The sequence below is a fragment of the Nymphaea colorata genome, chromosome 1 (assembly GCF_008831285.2).
Source record: "Nymphaea colorata isolate Beijing-Zhang1983 chromosome 1, ASM883128v2, whole genome shotgun sequence".
NCBI classification, from domain to species: Eukaryota; Viridiplantae; Streptophyta; class Magnoliopsida; order Nymphaeales; family Nymphaeaceae; genus Nymphaea; species Nymphaea colorata.
Window position 1 is genome coordinate 15,228,649 of NC_045138.2, and position 25,347 is coordinate 15,253,995.

Below are 25,347 nucleotides of genomic sequence, written 5' to 3' on the forward strand. Positions count from 1 at the left end.
AGTTAAAACAACAATTATCATTACTTTAGAATGCACCATTTTTCCTTCTTTCAAGACACACACATATATGTATATATATGCACACCTAATTTCAAAGTTATATGCTTTTTTTTATAAATATATCTGTTGAGCTATATATTGAAAATATAAACGCATAAATTAATTTATAGAAAATTCGATTTCGTGACAATTGACTTGCATCTATTTGTTTGTTGGACATATATAAAGAAAGGGAGTGAGAGAGAGCATTGTGACCGTCGAGTGCTAATATGGACATTGTCTAACTTGGTTGGTGCAGGGTCCATGATAATAAGAAGTTTATACATTTCCGGTTTTAGTGTAAATTCTAAAAAACAACAGAATCCAAACCAGGCATGAAATCGACGCACCAACAACACACTATATCTCGATATTAACTAAAAAATAATTAACTTTCTTTATTTTATATACTAATAAAAAATTAATGTCTTGGTAACATGCCAATAGCCTCCTCAAACGAGCTATTTTTTTTCAGAAACTAGAATTATTTTAAAAGATTGTATATATTTCTTCCAATTTAAGTGAAATAGCTGTGAAATTGTCCTATTTAGTATTTGACCGAAGACGTTGGAGCCGAAGAGAAGAGGAAGCATCGCTTCCCACTCCCGCGCACGATCCCGCGCGCAGCACCAACACAACACGACTTCCCGGCAGTTGACAAGCCCGTTGGGCCACCTCGAAAGACCGAAGTAGCCCTCACCTGCTCATGCGCAGGTCTTGTTCAGTCGCCCAAGAATACAGTTCTTGTTTGTACAATTTCGTAAAGAATTACCGACTTTGAATCTTTCCATGATGGACCTCCACACCGCCACCGGCGCCATTTTTTTTTTCGTCTCCTGGTGTTTCTTTTTCCCTCTTGTTTCCTTGCGGGTTCGCCTGAGCCTGGAGGGGGATTGGTCGACGGAGGAGAGCGGCGGAGAAGGAGGAGAGCAGCGGGCTAGACGGCGGAGAAGAAGAGATGAGCTCCCCCGTCGTCCTCGACAGCCTCAGGGAGCGGGCGGCCTTCATGAGGGAGAGCTTGCAGAAGAGCCAGGCCGTCACGGAAAGCATGGTTACCATTCTCGGCTCCTTCGATCATCGGCTCTCGGCCCTCGAGTCTGATATGCGGCCGATGCAGGTGCGTCGTGGCGTTCGTCTTGGATTTCGCTGGTTTATTGCAGGAACGTTCAGGATTTCATGTTCTTCTTTGTTTCATTGAATTCGATCGGTTCTTTGCTTTTCAGTTGAATACGTATCGGTGATAATTTTGTCGATTTTACCTCACGCGAACTATTGAACTATTCTTGTTATTTTTTGGCTCTGATTGTAGGTGAAGACGCACGCTATAAGGAGAGCGCACGAGAACATCGTTAAGTCCATGCAGTCCGCAGATGTTATTCTGGCTCAATTCGATGTCTGCAGGAAGGTCCTTGTTTCTTCCTTTGCCTTTTCTAATTCTGCGTTTTCCCTTACTCCGGTTTTTCTGTCTTGCGATTTCTGTTATCCAATTTCGATGGTTGCGTCTACGTCAATGTTAAACGAGTTTCATGTCAGAGGAACTTCTGATGAAGAGCAAATGCTCTTCGTTGATCACTCTAATTTTTCATCAATTTCTGGACCAAACTGTGTGATCTGTAATGTGCTGGATTTTCTTTATAGTTGTCAGGAATTCAAAGTGCTTGGTCATCTCAAGTTACAGCAACTCTCGTTTTTCCCTAAAAATCATCGACGGGACTTTGAATCTTTCATCGAGAAGCATTACTTGTTTCAGCAAGTTGCTGGAGTTGAGACCTGGGAGTTGCTTCCTGTTTCCGTGCATTGTTATGTAAAACCTGTCAAGATATTTTAGAAGTAAAATTTCGTAGTCACTGTTGAAATTCCATTCCCGATCTTTGAATGAAACATCTATTTGCCTCAGTTGCATCCTTCGTTACCGTGTCGCTGTAGGCCACACTGTTTTGACTTGCTTCTTTGTTGGACCATGTCGCATAATAAGTTTGTTTTGAAAAAACATACCTTGTTAGACTCTTCCAGAAGCAGGAAACTGATTATCTTTGAGCTCTAACGTGCTCTTGTTTTATGAAAATGGCAGGCAGAACTTAAAATAATGAAGGGACTGAATGGGGATTATAGAGGATTCATGGAGGCAGTGAACCAGTTGAAAAATGTTCGCCAGTACTTCAGCTCTAACAGAAGCATGGGAAATTGTGATGCTGTCCTTAATTATTTGGATGGTTTAATAGCTACAGCCATTCAGAAGCTTGGAGAGGATTTTAAACAGCTGCTGTTTTCTTATAGGTGTGTGTAATTACAAACACTGGATTTGGTTTGCCTAGCGTTTCTGTTCTGCTTCACTTTCGTTTCTATTTTTCTGAATAACCACATATCACTAGTTACCTCTATGTGATCTTCTTCTGCATGAGGTCCAAGGCTTGTGCGTTAGTTAATGACACTGAACACAAAGTGTCATTTACATACCAAAGGTTCTTTATTGTGGCCTACGGACATCACTTTATTCTCCTACTTTTAATGTTTATCGAGCGTGATAGAGCCAACTACAATTCCACCAGGTCTTTCATCAGCAGAAATCTTTTAGAAACTGTTCCTCTATCCATTTATGCTTTCACTTTAGATTTTTTCTGCATATGCTACTTGAAAAGGTCATAATCATGCATGGCCATAAAATCTTCATAGTTCCTCTTTACTTTTTTGCTTTAATGTTCAGTACTCATTTAAGTAACTCTTGATTGTATATATCTGTTTATTGTTTTTTTTACTTGTCTTTGCACAATATTTTTCTAGTTTGTAGAGCTTATAGTTGCATTCTGAAATTATGTTCCTTCTGTAATTTCAGCAAGGTTGTTGAGCCTGATCTTCTGTTTAAGTGCCTTCCGGACTCTATGCAGCCATCACCAGGATCACCAGGGCCACATGGTAAGAAAACACACAATGGTAACCATACAGAAGTGAAGGGTACAGAGGCGACAGTTCATGCACTCCCAACACTTGTCCCATCTAAAGCAGTGCTAGTACTGCATCAGTTGGCAGAAAAAATGGTACAAGAAGGCCACCAGCAGCAATGCATAAAAATCTTCAGGTAATCCAGTTTGCCTTGTCAGTCACTCAGCATTTCTAAATTGAATCTTATAATCAAGGGTCTTTAGCTATGCGATCCCTAATCAGGACTCAGCCAGGATGAAAATGACTCCAACAGCTTTTAGCTTTTAATTTGTAAAATATCAAATTGGTTCCTTTAACTAAAGAAATTTGTGCTTAATGTATAAATGTCACAATATTCAACTTTGTAAATTGATAAAAGGAATCATTGCCTGATATCTAGGCATCAGAATCTCCCAGTTGCAAGATATGGATATGATAGGCTTTTGGTGTAATTTAACTGGTACAGATGTATACAATCAACAGAAATTACTAACTTTAGAGTTTAGACTCTCTGTTTCAGTGCATGCACTCATGAAATGAGAACCTCATGAATGCTAATAAACTGATTAGTCTGAGGTGTCCGGTTACACTTACTAACTGAAGGATACTTGTGGAAATGACTACTTTCCCAACATTGCTACTATAGAAATCCAATCAAAGTGCAACTAAAATTGCTGGCCTGTGAATACATGGACTGCAAGACATAAATGTAAATGCTGGTGGCTCTGCTGGGAGGGAAGTGAAGTGAAAGTTTGTGACTTTAACTTGGTAAATATTGTTAAGGAAGGATAATGACGTGAATATCTAAAATAGTGAAGAACAAAAACTGGAACAGCTGGGATGCAAGTAGTGAAAATGAACAAGGTAGCACGTTGTTCATGCCCAAATAGAACGTGCTGCTTTCTGTAGGTTCTCCATACAACAAACAGCTAAAAAGTGAGGGGTAAATAGCATTCCTGGTTGGCTAATTGGCTTTGACAAGTAAAAGCAATCCAGTTGACCTGAATTCGACACATGATTGCAGTATAATCCCAGCTAGGGTAATCCAACTTATCTCCACAGCAGATCCAGTAATTGCATGGCCATGTTAGGTGCTATACACAACCAGACAAACATGTTTGGACATTCAGGATAACAAAGTGCACAAGCAGTAGGATCTTTAACATGTTTGGATCTGTGTCTTGACACCTTAAGTTATCAAAGAATGCCTTTTATTCTTAATTAGTTAACTAAGTAAAAACATGCTATGGTTTTGTTACTATTGGTGGCTAAATTTGGGACATTCTCGTCTTTAATTATAAACATCAGGGAAGAATCTGAGATGAATATTGTATATTAGTGTAGAGATTTTTATAGCTTTAGTAGCCTATGATCTTCTCATATTGTATCAGAGCATATGGCTGTGTGTGTGTGGCATGCAGGACATAAGCTGTGGAATACGTACACATGCACATCCATGCACATAATTGTAGAGCATATGAGTGCGTGTTCTGTGTGTGTGAATGTGTGGCTGAGTGGAACAAGTAAGGGAAGAGGTATAATGGTGTGATGAGAAACAAGAATAAAGACTAAATTGCATCCACATGTTCAACTATCCCATATATTGTCTTACACTTATTGACCTTTTCCGTTGTCTTTGTGACAGCGTTTTTAAGTATTCCTTTTGTTTGTGTTATCCAACCACAGTAGATAGTACCATTTGCTGCTACCTTATTGCCTGAAGATGTTCAGCAGTACTCATACCTATGGTGAATTCTATTGGTCATCTAGGGATTGCCGTGCTACAGCTCTAGAGCAAACCCTTCGGAAGCTAGGTGTAGAAAGACTAAGTAGAGATGAAGTTCATAGGTTGCAATGGGAAGTTTTGGAGGCTAAAATCGGAAACTGGATTCATTTCATGCGCATTGCTGTAAGTCACTTTGAACTCTTTCCTTTTGGAAAACTGTTTTCAGTACAACTTACTGAATCTTTTTGAAACAGGTCAAAATACTGTTTGCTGGGGAACGAAAAGTCTGCGATCAGATGTTTGAAGGCATGAATGATCTCAAGGATCAGTGCTTTGCAGCAGTGATTGCAAATAGTTTCTCTATGCTTCTTACTTTTGGAGATGCTATTGCAAAAATCAATAGGACACCTGAGAAGTTGTTTGTACTCATGGACATGTATGAAGCAATGCGTGAACTTCGGCCAGATGTACGTTGATTTTAATGCTTTGCTAATCTTATTGTTAACCATTGGCTACTTGACATTTTTATTTATGACACTATGTTTAGTTGTTTGTACTGGAGATACTTGAGTAAATTTTCTAGTGCTTCTTAGAATGGCTAGGGAGAAGTGTATTTGTGCAGGTAAAATCAGAGTATTTGTGTCATCTGAGGCTGAGCAGTATTCTCTTTTTTTCATTTATGGATTCTTATCTAGTTGTTATGATAATCTAGCCCGGAGTTTTCTCCAAATCATTTATTTTTTGAAGAAAGTGAAATTTGATTTGCATGTTTAATCCAAACTGCATTGTTATCATCTTTGGAACAGTAAAAGGCAATCAAGTTCGATGGATGGCAGTCAATCATTTTACTTACTTTGACTTATGAACATTTAAAGGTTAGAATAACTTTTCATTTGATTGACAATAGTTGGTCAGTTTTAGCCAAACGTTTTGCCATTGTATATGCAAATAAAATATTATGAAAAATGAATCAAGCTAATACCACCTTGGCACTTGGCAGAAGCATAAAGCTTGACGTAAGTACAGGCAGTTTCCTCCATCAGATGATGATTACATTTCAGATTGTCCTATGAAATACATTCTGTAGTAAGGTTCTCAATTTGTACAGATTATAATCATGCCACTTCTCTATTGTTTGTTCTTGAAAGCTTATTTTACATATTAAAACCTGCTTGCTCACCTAACTGCTTTAGAGGTTCTTGCCGGTCATTATTTACAAAGATTCCTCAAATCAGGTTATGCATTTTCCTGAATGCATAATTGAAATGGCACGGTAGAGCTTAAATGATAAAGTAGTATCACACGAATAGATGAGCCTCTGGTCAATTTTGCAGGCTTATGCAGAGACCACTTAACAAGCTAAACATGCTGTTGAGGTTTTCCACAAAAGTATGCTTAACAGTAGTTGATTTGTTATGTCATTGCTGTACACCAAAACTTGATGTTCACCCATCTGCTTCAGCGGGTTACATGTATTTGTTGATTACAAGGATTTCTGTAATTTCATGGTCTTGTTGCCAGATTGAGGTGATGTTTGAAGGCAAAATATGTGCTGAGATGCATACTTTAGCATCAAGTTTATCCAAACGCTTGGCACAGACAGCCCATGGAATTTTTGGTGATTTTGTAGAAGCAGTTGAGAAAGATGCCACGAGAACAGTTGTTCCAGATGGTTCAGTTCATCCACTGACCAGTTACGTCATTAATTATGTGAAGTTTCTATTTGAGTAAGTTCACACACTTTAATTTACTTTATTGTGTAAAATATCTCCCCATGTTTGTATTTTCCCTTTCATATTTTGCTGTTTCTGCTATTAGCTGTACCTGGTTTTGGGTTGATTTGGGATGTTTCAACTGTTGCCTAGATAATTCGTGAAATTGATTCATCATACTTGATATTACATTCTGTAGTTCAAAACTGGGGAACCTAAGGCACATCAGGTTATCTAATAAATTTTGAAAGAGTGGAATCGAGCAATACTTTCAAAATGTTTGAGTTGCTTGATAGTGAAAACATGATATTGGATCAGCCTTGCTTTTGCTTTTGGATGTAATAACTTCGTTGAATTAAAGAACATCAAAGGTCCAACTATTAAATCGTAAGAAATAAATAACCACCACAGCAAAGGCTTCCAGGCAATTAATCTATAATGCAAAGCCAAAACTAAATCAAACAAACATGAATGAAAAAGGATTTTGCAGAGCATGACAAAGTTGCCCAGGTGATGGAGTTGTAGCTTTAACTAAAAAGCTTACTGCTTTCTCTATTACTACAATAACCATATCATGAAGTTCAAAAAGGGAAATGAAACAAATAAATGAAAGTTGAGAGCCTGCAGCACATGAAGAACAATGAAGCTACCTTCTTTCTTCTATCCTTCTATTTTTTAAAGAAGAGCACTTACAGTTTTTTCATTATCTAAATACAACCGCCATTTCTAGCATGATTTGTCAGTATAGTTAACAATTCAACACTTACAACATCTTAGAATTGAACTTATATTTACCAAGAAAATAAATACAAAATTTATAACAAAGTATAAATGTCTTTGTTTGTATATGGTGCTGTACGTATGGCTTAGATTACTGTGATGATCATAGTAAGCAATTTTTTGCAGCTACCAGGCTACATTGAAGCAGCTTTTTGAAGAAATTAATAACAGTGACAAACCTAGATCCCAGTTGGCATCTGTGGCAATGCAGATAATGTCTTCTCTTCAAACAAATCTGGATGGAAAGTCTAAGCAATACAGGGATCCTGCATTAGCAGAAATCTTTCTTATGAATAATGTTCACTATATAGTCAGATCTGTTCGCAGGTACAATAGTTTTCTAAATATTAAAAGCAAAACAAATTGGGACGTTATCATCAATGAATATCAAACTTTTCAGGTCAGAAGCAAAGGACTTATTGGGTGATGATTGGGTACAAAGGCATCGAAAGATAGTGCAACAACATGCAAACGTTTATAAAAGGATTACTTGGAAAAAGGTGTGGTTTTCATCTTTCATATATAGCTTCTCAGCCTTTGACAGTTTTATGTGCTTGAATTTCATTTATTATCAATTATTGATAAAATTATGATTCAGGTCCTGTATATATTCATACTTTGTCGGAGAAACTCTTCAGTAAACCTGGCACTTTTAGTTCATTTATTTTTCCAACTTTTGTTTTCCACAGCGAGGAACCTATGATTATACATGTTAGTTTTTCCATCCTGCGAAGGCTTGTTCAACATTAATTTTTTCTTTCTTTAAGTGACTCCAAATGGCCATGTCCTGTAACATAGGTGTTACAATCTTGATTTTTACATTAGGCTTTTAAAATATGGATTTTCCACATGTATATTTTATAGTTTAGGTTCGGGAAGCATTATAACTCCACAAACTTTCCTTTCAAATTTCTATCCTGCAATATCTTTTGTAGTCTATGCCGAGGAGGGTGTCTCTCTCTGCAGCTAGTAGGGCAACGGGTCAAGCAAGACTTGTATAAGCTCGACCAGAGTTTGACTTGTTTCATAAACAAGCAAGCTTGAGACTACACTCAAATTCAAGCCATTAATTGAGTCGAGTTCAAGTTGCATGATTATACTCGATTAAACTGATGTCTCGACACTGTAAAAGTAATGTATGTAAAGTTTTGAACCCCTTTAGTCAGAAGGTGAATAGTGGCTTAGTGGTGGTCTTTGCTTTCTTGCAATGGGTATAGGTTCTATTCCCAGTGTTGTCAACGTCTTTCGCATACTGTAAATGAGTTTTCATTCAAAATCAGCTTAAGCTTAGGTAGGCCAAGCTTGAGCTGTATTCGAGCTTGAGGAAGCCGAACCAAGTTGAGCTTGTCTACAATTTGAGCTCGGACCTAGCTTGAGTCAAATAGAATTTAGTCATGCAGAGTTTGAGCAGCCCCAGTTTAGCTTGGACATGGCTCCTCTGATCACCTATTCACAGCAGATGTTCTGCTTAATGTTTGTGAAGTAAAACATTACTGCTGTTACTATCCCTTATATTATAGTGCTTAAGTGTACCTGAAGAAAGTGTAGGGGAAACCCAAAAGCTGAAGATCAACTAGACAACTTAGACCATGTTAGTGTTCATGAGCGGGAGTTAAGTCAACCTCCAGTGGTACCTTCTTTTCTTCTGTTTCTAGGTTTAGAAGTTAAAGATCAATAATGTTAGCTTCACTTAATGCCAAATAATTACCAAAATCAAAATCTATAGCATGGTGTTGAGGTTTACTACACAATCAAATCAGGTAAATTACATAAACACCATTCACAAGATATCAAATCTGTCGGTGTGCATCTCTCTCTTTAATGCCTATGTGCTCCTATTTTTGGTTGACTTGTATTTGTAATTATCCACCTCCAGTTGTATAAAAGTTTCAATATTCATGGCCATGTAAATTAGATATTAAATAGAATGAATTACTATCCATGTTTCTGTTGCGGCAGAAAAATTGTGGTGATTCCATGGACATACAAAAATAAAAAAAGAGAGGAAAAAGACTGAATTGGATGAGTTATCTGGATCTCGTCACTATGATAAACAGAATGAATTACTATCCATGTTTCTGTTGCGGCAGAAAAATTGTGGTGATTCCATGGACATACGAAAATAAAAAAAAAAAGAAGGAAAAAGACTGAATTGGATGAGTTATCTGGATGTCGTCACTATGATAAACAAGGAGATCCAAGTTTGAGTCCCGTTGTTCGTTCCCAGGCTGCCTGTCAGGAAAAGAGAAAAAAGGATGGCAAAGGTAAAAGCTGATACCATGTAATGGGAAAAGCATATAGATGCAGTGTTATGAATTCTCCTTGCCGTTTTCTACATATTATGCTCTATTATGCATTATACATACGGTTTGGTTGGAATAGCTCTCCCATAACAGTACTAATTACATTTGATCTGGATACAATTTTGTTATTCTGGCAGTTATCTGCCTGTTTTAGGTCAGAAGGCGAGAAGTACAGCTACTAAACTGGCATCATATGTTTGCTTCAAAATACTGATGGCATTTTTATGGCATGCTAATAATTAAGTAAATGAACTAAGTGTCTGAAGTTCACTGCGCTTGAACAAGTTATAACTAGGTGGAGTTGTTTTAATTAACCATTACCTTGTTCCATATGTTCCAGATTATACAGAGCTTGTCTGTTCAAGGTTTGGGTTCGTTAGGCAGCAGTAGTGGAGGGGGATCAGATGGTGCAAACAGTAGTGGAGTTACACGGACAATGGTGAAAGAGAGGTGAAATGAGCAGTTTATTGAATATGCCCTTGCTGCTGCTATGCTTCTCAAAGCTATCCTTTTCACTCGATTGACATGCCTGATTTTTGTTGACACCAGGTTTAAGATCTTCAATTCAATGTTTGAAGAGCTCCATCAACGACAAACTCACTGGAGTGTGCCAGAGAGCGAGCTTCGTGAATCTCTCAGGCTTGCGGTCATAGAAATCCTGTTACCTGCGTACAGATCCTTCATCAAACGTCTTGCGTTAGTAATTGATGTCACAACCTTTATTTTTTTTGCGGTAGCTATTTTCTCGAATATAATTTTGCAACGGTCAGCAACATGAATCGGTTCAAATAGACTGTTGACGGCGGCGCATGTTTTTTTAATATTTCCTCCTGTTCACAGTGTTTTTTGCTTGCAGCCCGATCATTGAGAATGGAAAAGATGCTCAGAAGTGCATGAGGTATACGCCCGAAGACCTTGAGTCCATGCTCAATGATTTTTTTGAGGGTAAAGCATCGAGTTAATCAATGAGATGGGAGTGGTGAGTGGGTTTTCTAACTGCAGCAAGGTATTTAGTATCCCTGCTCCGCGTTCTAGTGTCTTGTGTTCTTTAAATATTTGCTCATTCTTTTTGTGCTAAAATAACGTGAGTGCATAGATTCTCAGTAATATACCCCTCGTGCTCAGTTTTCTGCGACACACACTCTGTCTCTTCGTTTGCAGATCAATTCTAGTAGGATTTTACTCTTTCCAATCGTTGAAGTTGAGCTAGCCATTTCGAAATTGCTCTTGTATTCATGAATTGCGAACCATTGCCTTTGCTTAACTAACTCAAGTTTTGTAGGTCATAACGTATTGAAGTTGATTATGCTTGCTGGCATGCTACATAAATCGAAGTACAGTAGTTAGATTTAACACTTGATGCCTAAATAAATGCAACGAAAGATGGATTATGCTAGTAATTTTGCTTTATGTAGACTGATAAATATGCATCTTATGGCCTAATCAGGAATAAGTAATTTTCCTACAAGTATACCTATTATTTATTTTTCAAGTACGACAGTGTTTTTTTTCAAGAGACAGTATGTTTTTTTTAAGATGTCACAAGGCTCATATGGCACTGAATCTCACGGGCATAAGCTTCGTGCTTTTCTTTTAATATATTTCGACCAAAGTATTTTGGTTTAAATATTTCAGCTTTTTATATGGAAATGTTGCCAGATGGTTAAAAAAAAAAAATCTTTCGTTAAAAGAACTATGAATTATTGCTTAAAACACTATGAATCGTTGGCATGTCATAAATTATGACTCTTTTTTAGCGATAGTTTTTATTTTTCAGTCATTTGGCAATATCTAGCACACAACAACATAAAACTAGCCCACGTGTGTGTAAAATTTCTCATAATTATTGCCTGTTCACGACAGTTTGTTCAGCCAGTTTTAGGTGCATTTTGAAATCCAACCAAATAGATATGAGTCTCTGAGTCTCTGACATGTCTATACTTTTAAGAGAGCCACTAAAAAAAATGTGTAGACTGAAACCCATGGTTTTGTACATTGAAATTAGAACATAAAATTATTTTGACGATTTTTATTCAGGCATATAAATTTATATTCTGACTTAATATATAAAGTCAGTCTTTTGAAAAATGGTTGGTACTGGATGACCAAACCCATGCAATATATATCTATGGAAAATATGAAAAATATAAAAATATAAAAGTTACAAAAATCTGATATTTGCATACTGTAATTCGAATTGCGAAAGTTAACACCGTTAATTCTGAAATCTATCTCATAGTTTATTTTTCACAGCAGTATGAATTTTATGAATATAGATATTTTGTCTTCATCTATTCTGTTGGATTTATAAAAAAAAAAACCACTCTGAGTACTAACCGGCCGGTAAGGCTTAGGTATTAGTTGGATCTTATGTAATCAGATTCAGGGGTTCAAAATCTATTTTTTAAAACTGAATGTGGACGCAAATAGCGTAAGATCCAACATTCATATGTAGTTGGGTTTCAGATATTTATGGCACCGTACTTCATTATCCCCTACAGATTCGATTATAAAACTGCACAGGGACTTGCATCTGATATTCAGTAATCTGCTTCAGATTTCTTGGCTAGATCTGATTAAGCAGACCCAAAATTGAATAGGTAATTGGATATATTTAATTCATATACATGTCTAAGTAGTAGGAACATAAAAGCGAGAGACAATATGTAGAATCAGCCTCAAAATGGAATGGATTTTGAAGGCTTCTTCCCTTCCGTAGGATTCCCCAATCCTAGGGTGGAGACAATGGTTGTGGAGTAGAAAATATAAAAAGAATAAAAAGAGAGAAAATAGGTGAGAAAGGGAAAAGAAGGGTTGTAAAAATTATTGATATATATATATATATATATATATATATATATATATATATATATATATATATATAGATTTTAAATATGTTTTTTGGGAATAAAAAATTTACAGCTCTTATAATATTGTCAAAAAAATTGATATTTTTTTATAGAAAATGATTTTACTAAATCATGCTTTATATTAAGTGTTGATAGACATATTAGCATATTCATAGTCTATTAAAATATTTTTTTTAACGAACTTTGGTTTGTCTTTGATCTATGCTCTAGGATATACCATTTTATATGAGCAAATGCGTGGGCTATACAAGCCTTTCTAAAAATCTTTCCAAAACTTAAACGACAAAGATTTGACTTAAAAGAGTCGTTTAAACAACAACAGTTGTCTTGTTGAGCGATGCCCTCCACCAAATCAGTTAATCTGTTTAAATCCCCAACAAAGATTTAAGCTCCAGCTTTCTTTCATAAACAGCGTCTTTCACGTGTGCCAGCAAGAATCCAACGTTTGAGACAAATTCTGCTCATTGTCTTTATAATAAATGAACTATCTACTAACAGAAGAAATCCCTTTTCTCTTCTGTACCTTTTGACCATTACGGATGAAGGGCAGGCCATCTGAACATGATGATCTTGGCTCGAGTCCTAGCCTCTCCACGAGGCATTTTGAGCTTTCAATTGTGTCTGTCCAGGAAAAGAGGAAGAAGATACCATCTGTTGTGGAGTTTTTAGTTGACTAAAGAGCAAAATCACCCAACCATTTGACAAACGAATGAAAATCCAATTTTATTCATTTTAGAGCAATACCTTCTCATCATCTGGAAATCAAGAAGAAGAAAGAAGGCAAACACTTAAGAAAACAATAGTTTATGTGGTCCTGAAAGATCAAGGTCTTTCCCCCGCTACACTGTCCATGCTGACCGCCCTGTTCAACGGATGCCATTTGATGGCAAATTAAGAATGGAACGCACCTGTTCCGTTCTGAGGCGTTCCTGCACCATCAAACGACCTCCAATTTAAGAGATGCTGGTCATCTTTAAAATGTGAATTTAGAATTAGAGCAACACCATATAAGTAAAAAATTACAACAATACATACAAAAAGGTGAAAGCCTATAAAATTAGAATCAGGCTCCACATTCCAACAATTGGTCGGTTTAGAATAAATACCAAAGATCTTAGCAAGAAGAATAGGTGATAATCAAACATTTGCCACATGTCTTCTGTCGCCAATTACATCTTGCTTTGTCCTGTTCTCCATCAAGATCTGGACTCGCTTTTTGGGGATGGAAACTACTCAAATTCTGCGAGGATGTTGGCCGTTGGGCCTAGTCCCAACAGTAAAAGTCTGCAAAGCTAGAAGAACAAATTGGTAATTTAAACAACTCCCCACTAAATACTGATCCCATGAAGCGAGAAAGCCTCATTCATCTCACACGTTTTTTTATGCCAAATGCCAAAATATGTCCACTGCCAGGACAAAAAGAGCTTTTCTCATCTGCGTAATGAACAACAATAAAAACAAGAAAACAGATGGGACTCAGGATTAGTGAATGCAGGGAATTTTCCTAGATCGTGACATTTGCATGTTGGATTCCACTTTCCAGACTTTGCCCATATGATATGCTTGCTTTTTCCCATCTCAATTCAATCCCCATGAATTTTTCTTCTCTGTATAAACTCTTGGTAAGGCAGTTTTCAAGAATACTGGCGCTTTTTTCGCCAATGAAGACGCACGCTGTGCTGACGGCAGTGCTGACGGCAGTGCTTCCTTCCCGGCCTATAGCGAAGCGTGCCAGAGAAGGGGCGCTACCATAATTACTGGGGTTGATTTAGCGGCAGTAATTTTATTTATACGGAAAACTGCGAGCAATAATACGACAGTAATTTTCTCCTAGTTTTTTTTTTTTGAATTGAGTTCAGCGAAATAAGTACAGATGTATCTAGACAGCCGTATTATGCAGCAATCAAAGGAGAAGTAGAGAAAAACAGAAAGAAGAAGAAAAAACAGAACAAAATCTTTTTTTCTCAAAACCGTAATTAGATAGACCATACTGTCTAAGGCCTTCAGAAACAATGGGCGCTGGGCGCCTATCAAATAGATGTCCGCTATGCTCCATCGAAGAAGAGGAAAAATAGCACACTCGAAGAAAAAGAGGAACATTATTGAAAATCAGCAGCAACAGCTCTTGCAGCACTGGGAGTCAGTTGAACTAATAAACCTGTAGGAAAGGAAGAATTACATTAGACGTGATTCGGTTCAACAGCTTATTTTAAACTTCCTTTGGTTAAGCAGATGGGGATATATCCCCTCCTTAAACCTCTTTTTGTCGATCTCTGTCTAACACAAGGAAATCACACCCAGGACATGAGACTTCTGATATTCTCATCCTCAGGGCTTATGTCTGTTTAGGCTTGCGCACGGAATGATACTTGTGACATTTGAACTTTCATTATTTCTTTTCTGACCGCTGAAGCCCAAGCTGTTGCACCTCTCTCTTTCCTCCTGGTAAACAAGCTTTCAGATGAAATGAGTAGTTGATCAGTTTAACAAGATGAGAAGAAAAAACAGAAAATCAAGAATTTGAGAGGTTAATTAAGGGAGAAACAAACAGTTATATTGACACTAACGATAACTATACACGTTCAATGCAAATAGGAAATTGAGTTCTAGATTGACCGTGTGACAAATTGAACGAAAGATGCACGTCCGTGTGCGTGTGTGTGCACGCTTGTATGCACATGTATGTGTGCTTGCACGAACGTGTATCTTGGATTTTTCCCTGGTGTAGCTTTTGTCATGGTTTGATAAGGAAACCAAGGCCACACGTATTGTCGCTAGATTCATTGCTAGGTATGACGGTGAAGCAAAATCTTGGTTGTCATTTTGCATATCTAGATATTCATTTTTCCATTTCGGGCATTCAATTAGTATCTCAAGTGGGCTCGACCTTGCACATGCCTTGTATGCAGAAAAGAGGTGGGGCTGGTGATGGACTGTGACTTGGAAGTTACAGATTATCTTTCAGAACTTCTGACATCCAAGGAAATGCAGTTCCTCTGGCCTTCGGAGTATTTTCTGAAGTTACCCTTTAATCTGGTGTGTCTTAAGGCAGTTAGCATTGTGGGACGAGTGATGGCAGTCATGGTTGACATGCTTATGGGCATCTTTCCTTGAAGAAGCTAATTAAGACTGTATATTTTTGAAATCCAGGAAGGAAGCTAGCATTGAGATTCCACTTAAGACAGGAGTTTGTTCAATTTCGACCGAACATTACTGATATAATAAATCTTCAGGCCGCCTACTCAACAATTTTCATGGATCATGACACATATTTGTCCACCGTTTCTCTCTTAATGGCACTAGGTTTCTTTTTTGGTTCAACATCCAATGAAGGTAACTAGTATCATCATTTTCCTCCTTTCCGTTTACCTCTCTTCTTCATGTTCTGTTAAAGTTGTATAGGTGGCTGCTACACCCGCTGACCTAGCTAGAATATGTTGCGATTGTCAGCGCACTTAAATGGGGTGGCTAGTGGAGAAGGGTCCCCTCCTCTGAGTCACATATAAAGAGTTGCGCATCTTCATTTTAGAAAGTAAAAATTTATACTTAAATTGTACTATTAGTCAAACCCATTCCTACTTAGAGAAACCATATAATAAAGGGGAAGGAGTCTCAATATACTTTTGAACATTAAACTCTGTATGGAATACAAGCCCCAAAGTGTAAACCAATACTTAGAATATACCCAGCTTTACCTCACTCGGTTCACTGAAATGACATAATCGGTTGCGTCATCCTGACCCCAAACTTTCAAACAACAACCATTCTTTGGCTTGTTAGCAACCTTTAACTTCAACTTAGAATGGATCTACCTTTTGCGGCTTTTCTTCATTTGACAAGATGGAACCGACCTACAATAGGATCGTATCCTTCTTCTACTCATCTTGGTGATGAAAACCCTGCAGGCTTCCTGCGTATGATATATAAATTAACCACATGGGCGATGAGAAATTATCATGCCTGTGTAGTAGATTCCATGGGAAGCCTCTGGCTATGTTGGTGATGGCCCAAGATTGGTTTCACTAGGTAAATCGGTGACGTTACAGAGAGTACTTGAGGATATGATAAGTGAAACTGGCACGAACTTGTAGTATTTTCTTCCTCTCTCGATTGACAAAGGGTAGGGTGCCTTCTTCTTTATGTTTACCATATACAGAACCAACTGTAAGTACTAACTATGTTGAAAGAGAAATGGCTGACATTTGTAATGATCCAAGAACACTACTTAATGGACCAAATCTTTAGATTATACCCATTATAATGTCATATTATTAAATCCGCTTCCAAAATTTTCTCTTTCAACTATGGGGAAATTAAAGACACGCAGACCAGTTTTGAAATAATCTCTAATTTTTCTTTCTACATAGGGTTGAGTTCAAGGCTTATTATCCTTGAGATCATAAGCTTCACCTTCGTGTTCGTATTATCGTATATATACACTGCGCCCTATGGTTGCACCGTTGTCGACAATTAAGGCGATTCACGTAGGAGCTAAAAAGTGGGGCTTATTGTCATATGGCTTATGACTGGAATCAAAATGCACGCAAATATGGTTTTTAATTTTCAATCTATTCAATGCAGAGGCTGAATTCAAGCAGTTGATAAACTTGGGTTAAAGGATAAATCTTGCCAAACTCGCGTTTCATTGACTTCATCAGTTTGAAGGTAGGAGGAGAAGGAGGAGCTGCACTTTTTCTCCTTTGGCCTATTCGGCAGAAATTTTTTGGCTCTAGCAAAGATAAGATTGAACGTTTTAACCAAAAGCAGTGGACCTTTTTGGTATGATATGATAGAGGATTCATTGGAAGCAGCCTAACTGAGAAGAAATCTAGAAAAAGCATACCCAACTTTTTTTATAATACAGGTTCATACCAAGTAAATGTGGTATTTCAAAAGCCCTTGTCTGATTTTTCTTTCAAGGTAAAGCAAGAAGGAGTTTTTTATTTCAACAACGAAAAGAACAAGTGGCAGAAAAGGGTTGGCAGTATATGGTTCGGCGGGGTTGTTAAACGAGCACTCACGATTCGGTTTTCATCCATTAATTTGTGGTGGATACCGGTTCTTCTTCATGCTTATGGGTCTAAATGGGTCGGTAAGATCTGATTACTGACCTGAAAGGCTGAAACAATGAGATCTGCATATCAGATCTGAACAAAGTAGAAGTCCAAATCTAAATCTGGTTCCAATTTTGATTAAGGAAATTCATATTCCGGAGAACAGCTGCCAGGGGGTTAGGCCCCCAAACCTTTACTAATCAGAAATAGGAGATCCATATTAAATCCGGTATGATAAACCGCAAAACTGACTGAAATCGGACTCGTTTATCTACCTATTCAAGCTGCTGATGTGCTTAATGGCAAAAAACAACAGTAGGCACAATAATAAATTTAATAATTTTTTGGATGTGAATTTAATTTTGAAAAAGTCAGCCATATTTTTGCAAATAGCACAGTAAAGTTCTTCTTAATATTCAGTGCTTATTTATAGTCCTCTGCCTATCTTGCTCTCATTCATAAGCTCTACCATACAATTGACTTCTACTCCCAGATCTCATTTCTGCATCTTCAAACCAAGCAAAGATGCTGAAAGAGCTCCTTCCGGTCACAAGCATATCATCGAAAAAGGGCCGAAACCATGGCAAGGATGCTCCTCTTCCACAGCCCTTCCCCAGCCACAGTTCATGTTGGTGGAACTGCATCATGCTCTTGGCATCAATGGCCATACTGGCAATGTTGGTGGCACTGACCAAGATCACTCTTCAACATAACCCACATAAACTCCTCCCTAGCTTCTTGGTTACCTCTGCTCATGTTGATCCTTTCAAAATTACAGACAATTATCTAACAGCAAGATGGAATGTGTCGGTCTTTGTTGATAATGGATATGGAAGAACAGGCATCTGCTATGACATGCTGTCTGCTACCATGTTCTATGAAGAGAAGGCTCTAGCGGTGAGCTTGGTGGCTCCCTTCTACCAGAGGAAGAACAGCGTTGCAAATTTGACAGTGAGTTTTGCAGCAGAGTCATGGCGTCTCGAAGAGGATTTGGCTGGTAAGATGCTGAATTGTTTGATGGATGGGATGCTGGAGTTCAGTTTACAGTTCGTTGCTCGAGTTCGATTTGGTGATAATCGGGATGCAGAGCCTAGTGAAGTCACAGTCTCATGTGATGGCATAAAGCTCGATCGGGGTCTGGGGAGTCTTTCAGAGCCATCGACATGCAAGGTGCAGGAAGGACTTACTCTTCTTCTTCCCTTCTGGTTGCACATCTAGGATAGTCTTGATGCTGCCATTATCAAGATCATATAGAAAAGTAATTATCAGAGTATAACTACTAGTCAGTCGATCTGTGAGTTGATAGGAGCTTCAGCCGGAGACAAGGAAATGATTATTTTTGTTAGGAGGAGGTTCCTGTTATATATTGTGCCATCTCGCTCTTCTTCTCTCTGTTTGTTCTTTATAGTTCCTATCAATAAGTTAGCCGATAATTGTGAAGGACACACTCACAAGTTTTGTCCTAGATAAGCTAAATGTCACAACATTCAGATAACGTGGGGTTTTAAACTAGCATTGGTCCAGAATAAAGGGGATTGATTCGCAGATTCAATCCAAGTAGTCAAAAGAAGCCCCCTACAATGACAAAAATGTAAAGAAAAAACGAAAAATACTTTTTTTTTTTCCGGAACTATCTTTGCGAAGATAGAAAAAAAAAATCCGCAAACTAAAAAGTAAACTAGTCGTGCCGAATTCGATCTTCGCACATTGAGTCGACTTTGCATCAGGTTCAAGATATAATTTGGCTTCTTTTAAATGTAAATGTATGGACCACATTTTGGCATATGGCGCATATACAGCTGTAACGCTCAGACAGCTTCACGCTTTTCTATAGACTAACTCTAGTAGATCCAAGCATATCTTTTCTTTTGTTGTAAAGAAAAACTGGCGATTCGAAAGAGGTCAAAACTGCTTTGTTTTTTCCTTATTACTTTCGTGTTGAGAGTATTTTGAGACTGGGTAGAAAGTATGACACTTGTCAATTAGAGTGCTACCATTTACAGTTTAAAAAAAAAGACTTGGGTAGAAAGCATGACACTTGTCAATTAGAGTGCAATGTATCTATCATTTACAGTTTAAAAAAAATAGCACCCACAAAAAAAAAAAAAAAAAAAACTGAGCATCTCAAAATTTGAAAATAAGGCAAAAATACTATTTAAGGTTCCGATCCAAATGTACTTGACTCGAGCCAAACCCACCAAGATAATCTACTCGTGCAAAGGCTACCTGGCTACGTCATCAGTGGTGGAGCTAGGTGCCTAACCGTGCAGGCAGCTGCCAACACAAATCCATATCCATTCAATTTCAACAGCGAGCAAAAATTTTATAGCTGCCTCTCTACTAAAAATTTCTGACTCCGTCTCCGATCGAGATGGCGCACCTACTTTCGTGTACGCCCATTACTTATTGATAACTATGAAATAACTGGCTTCATAAAGCTATGGAATCAATACTAGGACATTTGCTTTATGAGTGAGCATGTTCCGGGCTCATCTGGATCCAACCTCCATCGATCATGATACGTTGGGAGAGAAGGCAGTGAAGGAGCCAGATTCATGACCCTGAGAAATGGTTGTAAGATTCATTGCTTCTGTTCGTTCCGGGTCAATTATTTCAAGGCCAAGGAAACGGGATGGTCCAATATGACCACTTGTGCATAATATCATAGCAAGGGGCTCTGTACCTTGCTAAAGCTTATCATTTAATTGTGAGTTGCTGGCTCATGTTATGGATATGCAACTCGCATTCCTACCATCATGCTTGTGTGCCTAAAAGGAAGTCGGACGTCTTAAGTTAGTACGTACAAATTCGATTCGAAATAGGGAACTTAATCGATTGGATTTGAATCAGATGTATTCTTTAGCGCATTTGTTTTAGCATATATTCACATATTCAAATTCAAATATGATTGAAAAAGTATATATGTATAGGTTTACAATATCTGAACACAAATTTTCAATCCAAATATTCTTAAATTCACATCCAAATCCAAATCTCACTTTTTTAACTGAATCCAAACTGCAATAGAATATGTCAAGGACCAACTTTTAACTGGGTTGAAGTTAGGTATATGTTTTTTTTATATATTTTTTTTATTTAAAGCTAGTTAAATCTGAATCTGATCAGATGTTTACTTAAGCCTGAACAGTGGCAGTGGAATTGTGATGTGCATGCCTTCTTAAACCCAGGTTGCAACTAAACGCCTTGCGCTAGTTATAATCTTTTTCATAAAAAAAAATGACGCAAATCCAATTGAAGATTTCCCGTTCCAACAACATGAACCTTATTTATTTGGCAAATGGTGATTTTGATTTATTTACCATAAAAAGAAAGTACATTTTCCAGGTTAGCATCCGTCCATTTCAGTTCCTTTTTTCCCTTTAAACGTCATTTCATGATTTCAGCTATAATTTTGGGAGCAACTATTTCAAGATCTGGATATATAACTACGGTCTTGGAACCTTCCTCGTTTGATTGCGAACCGGTGGTTTTCTTTCTCCCTTTCTGACGAATCTAAAGTTTCCCCAATTTTTGGGAAAGAAGGATGTTCCGTCTCTCCCATTGTAGGATATCCCAAGTCCACCAATTTTCAGAAAATCGGACTGTTTGTCTCTCCCTTCTAGCGACCACAGTGGGAGAAGAAGAGCCAACGGCTTGCTCATAGCGGTCTAAATTTCCTTGCATCCCAGTTTCTGCTTCTTCTTCCTCTCAAATAAGGAGGCCATACAACTTTTCGCCGGAAAAGCGCTTCTCTCGCGCTTCCGACTGCCGGAGAAACCAAAAAGATGGCAGAGTATGCACAGCCTGCCACGGGCTGTGCACAGCAGGAGTCATACGCCGCCACTGCGTATCAGCGGCTGTCGCATCATCATCATCCTCATACAATCACCTCCTGCGCATTCATATTCTCTACCTTGATGGCCTTAATCGTGACCAGTATCTTTGTCGTACTATTCATCTTGTTGATCATCTTCCGTCTCCAACTCCCCGATTTCTCTGTCACTCACGCCACTATCTCCTTTTCCAACTCCTCTGGGAACCAATTGACGGCCAACTGGGATGTGAACGTCACCATCTTCAATGGGAACAAGCACTTGGGAGTCAACTATCAGTACGTCACGGCCGCCATTGGCAATAAGGACGACCCTTTGGCCAACACATCCCTCCCTCCACTCTACCAGAGGAAGCAGAACACTACCACCATCTCTTTCCACATTGTCATCCACTTCGGCAGCAAATCGATGAAAGTCTCCGAATCGAAGGCAAGCCAGTTAAAAACTAAGTCCGCTCCAAGTGATGGTATGGCTTATTTCGACATGCAGTTGCAGTCGGCAATGCAGTAAAAATCCGGCCGGTGGCGTACCCTGAAGGTTTACTGTGAAGGATTGGAGATTGATTGGGCCTCCTCAGGAGACGATCTGGGTTTCGGAAGATTGAAGTCAGTTCACCAGTGTGCCACTCATCGTTGAGTTTGAGGCCCTTCAACTCCCCTGTTTCTAGCTCTCCATGTAAATTTTTTGAGTTAACCACAAACTTATCATGATTGTACGTTGAGGGGATTCAATTCATTTTTTTGATGCAGGAATTGAGATCAACCTGACGCAGGATGGTCAAATCATTAACATCTTTTATGATAGATGAAAATTATGGTGCTTTTAGCTACAAATTTTAATCATTTGGCCATCTATCGAGTGACATCAGGCGGCTGCAATACTTGTCGTTGAATTAACCTGCTGAATATTCATATAGTGCCATGCAAAATTATGCAAACTTTACAGGTAGAAACTTTCCAGTTATCAAATTAAATTGATCGGAGATGCATAGGCCTCATTCACATAAAAAATGTGCGAGTGTAAAAATGCTTCAAAAAATGTCGGCAAATTTGGATCTAATATCTCTTCCGAGTAAGTTGGTAACCACATTATGAATCATCAACCCCTGTATCTGCATTTTGGTTAAATGGGTGACACTGTAATGGAATAGTATGTAATGGAATAGTATATTAACACTGAGATTAGCAGCAGGCAATATAAAAAATCATGATCCTGACTGGCCCTGTATCTAGCAGCTATAAAAACATCAGCATTGCCACGCTTGACATGAGCAAGGTAAGGCGTTATTTGTGTCAGTGTTCTGCCATGTGGAACATTCTGCCATACGGTAAGAACAACAAGAGAGTATTTGATAAAAATATTTAGGACTGTGTTCTTCAAACACGCGTTTCCAAAACACTTATTTCATGAGCACCATGTTCTTATTTTTGAAAATATGGCGTAATTATATCTTATACTTGATTATTGAATCTAAGAACAACATCCATAATTAGACCTAAACTGCAGCGTTTTGGGAACATATGCTTTGAGAACATGTATTTTAAGTAGGCAATATTCTTCTCGTTGAACACTCTCTAAAGATTGGAACACTAAAATGTGGGAGGCATGTGATGCGGCTGCGAGAATAAAGAATCAAAATTAACAACCAGTACATGCTTTGACCGATCAAGTGTTCCGGATTGTATACATCAGCTCACATGACGCTTGGTCATGTCACCTTACCATCAAAACAAATCACTAATTTAGAGGTGGTTCGGTTGCTGAAACAAGTATCTGAAACTGAACATCTTGTTCTGCACTTACAAGGTGGCTAGGTGAGAGGTGAAATGCACAAAAAGTAATGACTACTTTGGTGTCCATTGCTGGATACAGCACGCCGAAACAGGACACCATGTTCATGACATCTTTGGTGGTCGTCGTCTTGCTTGCGCAGTTTTGGTGAAATGCGTTGGGAGGACAACCTGAGCCTGAAAGGATGCAGCTATCAGACCCTCCCCAGGTTGTAACTGTACAACTATAACTTCGCACTTCCAGCTCCGAGTTGAGTCAAAAGCGAGCAAATCCCGTTGGACATTTTCCCATTCCAGCCAAGTCAATCTTGATAATTAGGCAGAACGATGATCTTGAATCTTAACGCGCTTTCTGCCATAAAGATATAACATTTTCCAGGTTGGGATCGCCTCCTTTTTAGGCCTCCTTCCGACGCCTTCGCTACCAAGAGAAACATCATTTCAAGATATCAGTTATTAGGATTTTTGGAGAAACTACGATCTGTGGATCTCGATAACTATGGTTTTAGGACCTTCTTTGTTTGATGGTTTTCTGTTTTTCTCCTTTTCTAGGAAATTTACTGTTACCTATTTTTGGGAAACGGAAACCGAGATATAGTTCCCCTCCCTCTGCTCTCTGCTGTTCTTAAATTTCCTATATTCCTTGCCTCCTTGGGGCCCAGTTTCCGCTTGTTCTTCCTCTCAAAAAAAGAGGGGGACATACAGCTTTTGGCCGGGAAAGGGCTCCCCGGCGGGCGGAGAAGCAGAAAGATGGCGGGGTACGGAATGCCCGCCGCGGGCTATCCACCTCAGTGTTCGCACCCCTCCGCTGCGTGTTCTCCGCCTCCGTATTACCCTCCTTATCCACCTCCCCAGCCCGATCAGACATACTACTATGGCGCCGCCGCCGGTGGCAACCGTCACCGCACCTTTTTCCAGTGCTTGATATTATGCGCGACCACCATCTTCGTCGTGCTGAGCATTATTAGCTTCATCTTCTGGATCGTCTTCCGCCCTCAACTCCCGGATTTCTCTGTCACCGACGTCACTGTCTCCGGCTTCAACTTCTCTGGGAACGAATTATCGGCCAATTGGGACGTGAATGTCACCGCCTTTAATGGCAACAAGAAGTTGAGAGTCAACTATGACTTCAACAAGGCCGCCATCTACTACGAAGGCGAGGTTTTGGCCGTCACTTCCCTTCCCCCTTTCTACCAGGACACGCAGACGACTACCACCATCCCTGTCCACCTCGCCACCGCCTCGACGTTTCTATCCGACTTCACATCAAACCAGCTAAAGTCCTCCCGAAGCAATGGGGAGGCTTCTTTCGATATCCAGCTGCGGTTCGGTTTGCAGTTCAAGTCCCGCAAGTGGACGACTCGGTGGCGTACTCTGAGGATTTTATGCGAGAATGTGGAGATCGATTGGACCACCTCAGGAAGCAACCCGGCCGTCGGAAGATTGAAATCAGCCGGCCGGTGTCTCGCGTATCATTGAGCGTGATGCCCTTCTCATCCTCTGTTTCTTCTGATCTTTTGCTTAGTAACTGCTTCGGAAAATGTACAGAATCACGAATTAGCAGGGCTGTGCTGCAAATTCTTGTACCATTCGTTGGTTGTGTTGAGTTCCTTCGTTAAACCAGCGATGGCAATGAATAAGTTCGAGATAATGGGGAAAATGAATGAGAGAAGAGAAGATTCAGATATTCATCGTATATATAGCAGCATTTGTGAATAGTACAAAAAGAACGATATCTGCGATTGTTTTATTCAAACTTAAAATTTAAATCTTTAGCATATATATATATATATATATATATATATATATATATATATATATATATATATATATAACAATTATCAGGCTGAGTTGGACCCACCGAGCTTTGGGCAACTTCAGAGGAGTGGGGCTTCACTACTTAGTTTTTCTAACTCTTAGGAATATAGACGCAAAGCTTAGGGAGGGCTATGACCTTATCGATCCACACTTATCATTTTCCTAATTCTTGAAGATGATGGTTCTTGATGGATGTTTTATACTTCAGCTATCATATACAGTTGACTTAACCCGGCCCTATGATCATGTGTTTAGCTCCAATGGTATTTCCTTACTCTTTTCTGCAATTATATATATTGATGATTGAAAATCACATTCAATTGATTGTGTTAAAGAAGCTGATGAGTGATGAAGAAAGAAGACAGATCAATGATGATACGCATTTGAATCAAATGGTATGCAATTTTATGAGATCCAACATCAATTTCTATTTGAAGGACCCAGTCTGTAAACATCAGGAAAAATATAATATTCGAAAGCACATTCTACGGACAAGCATGGCC

The 25,347-nt window shown here is 38.7% G+C and overlaps 3 protein-coding genes across 3 annotated transcripts; all 3 read left to right on the plus strand.

Moving 5' to 3' along the window:
* The first annotated feature begins 679 nt into the window (after positions 1–679).
* On the plus strand, positions 680–15,624 carry LOC116263925 (exocyst complex component EXO70A1-like). The gene is made up of 13 exons (XM_031643765.2): positions 680–1,156; positions 1,349–1,444; positions 2,111–2,316; positions 2,873–3,115; positions 4,729–4,867; positions 4,939–5,151; positions 6,206–6,411; positions 7,303–7,503; positions 7,577–7,676; positions 9,820–9,929; positions 10,029–10,175; positions 10,336–10,485; positions 15,259–15,624. Exons 1-12 carry the CDS (start codon positions 998–1,000, stop codon positions 10,439–10,441), a joined length of 1,926 nt encoding a protein of 641 aa, XP_031499625.1. The 5' UTR covers positions 680–997; the 3' UTR covers positions 10,442–10,485; positions 15,259–15,624.
* A 5,564-nt stretch (positions 15,625–21,188) lies between these two features.
* Positions 21,189–21,746, plus strand: LOC116259027 (uncharacterized). The gene has a single exon (XM_031636659.1). It carries the CDS (start codon positions 21,189–21,191, stop codon positions 21,744–21,746), a length of 558 nt encoding a protein of 185 aa, XP_031492519.1.
* A 1,670-nt stretch (positions 21,747–23,416) lies between these two features.
* LOC116245677 (NDR1/HIN1-like protein 10) lies at positions 23,417–24,722 on the plus strand. Its single transcript, XM_031617178.2, has one exon. The coding sequence runs from the start codon at positions 23,777–23,779 to the stop codon at positions 24,503–24,505; it is 729 nt and encodes a 242-aa protein (XP_031473038.1). The 5' UTR covers positions 23,417–23,776; the 3' UTR covers positions 24,506–24,722.
* The last annotated feature ends 625 nt before the right edge of the window (positions 24,723–25,347 follow it).

Excerpts from the sequence above, each read along its gene's own strand:
- LOC116259027 (XM_031636659.1), top strand. The coding sequence starts at position 21,189 with ATGGCAGAGTATGCACAGCCTGCCACGGGCTGTGCACAGCAGGAGTCA.
- LOC116245677 (XM_031617178.2), top strand. The coding sequence starts at position 23,777 with ATGGCGGGGTACGGAATGCCCGCCGCGGGCTATCCACCTCAGTGTTCG.
- LOC116263925 (XM_031643765.2), top strand. The coding sequence starts at position 998 with ATGAGCTCCCCCGTCGTCCTCGACAGCCTCAGGGAGCGGGCGGCCTTC. Across the intron at positions 1,445-2,110 it reads AATTCGATGTCTGCAGGAAG|GCAGAACTTAAAATAATGAA; the intron begins GTCCTTGTTTCT and ends TGAAAATGGCAG. Across the intron at positions 9,930-10,028 it reads CGGACAATGGTGAAAGAGAG|GTTTAAGATCTTCAATTCAA; the intron begins GTGAAATGAGCA and ends TGTTGACACCAG.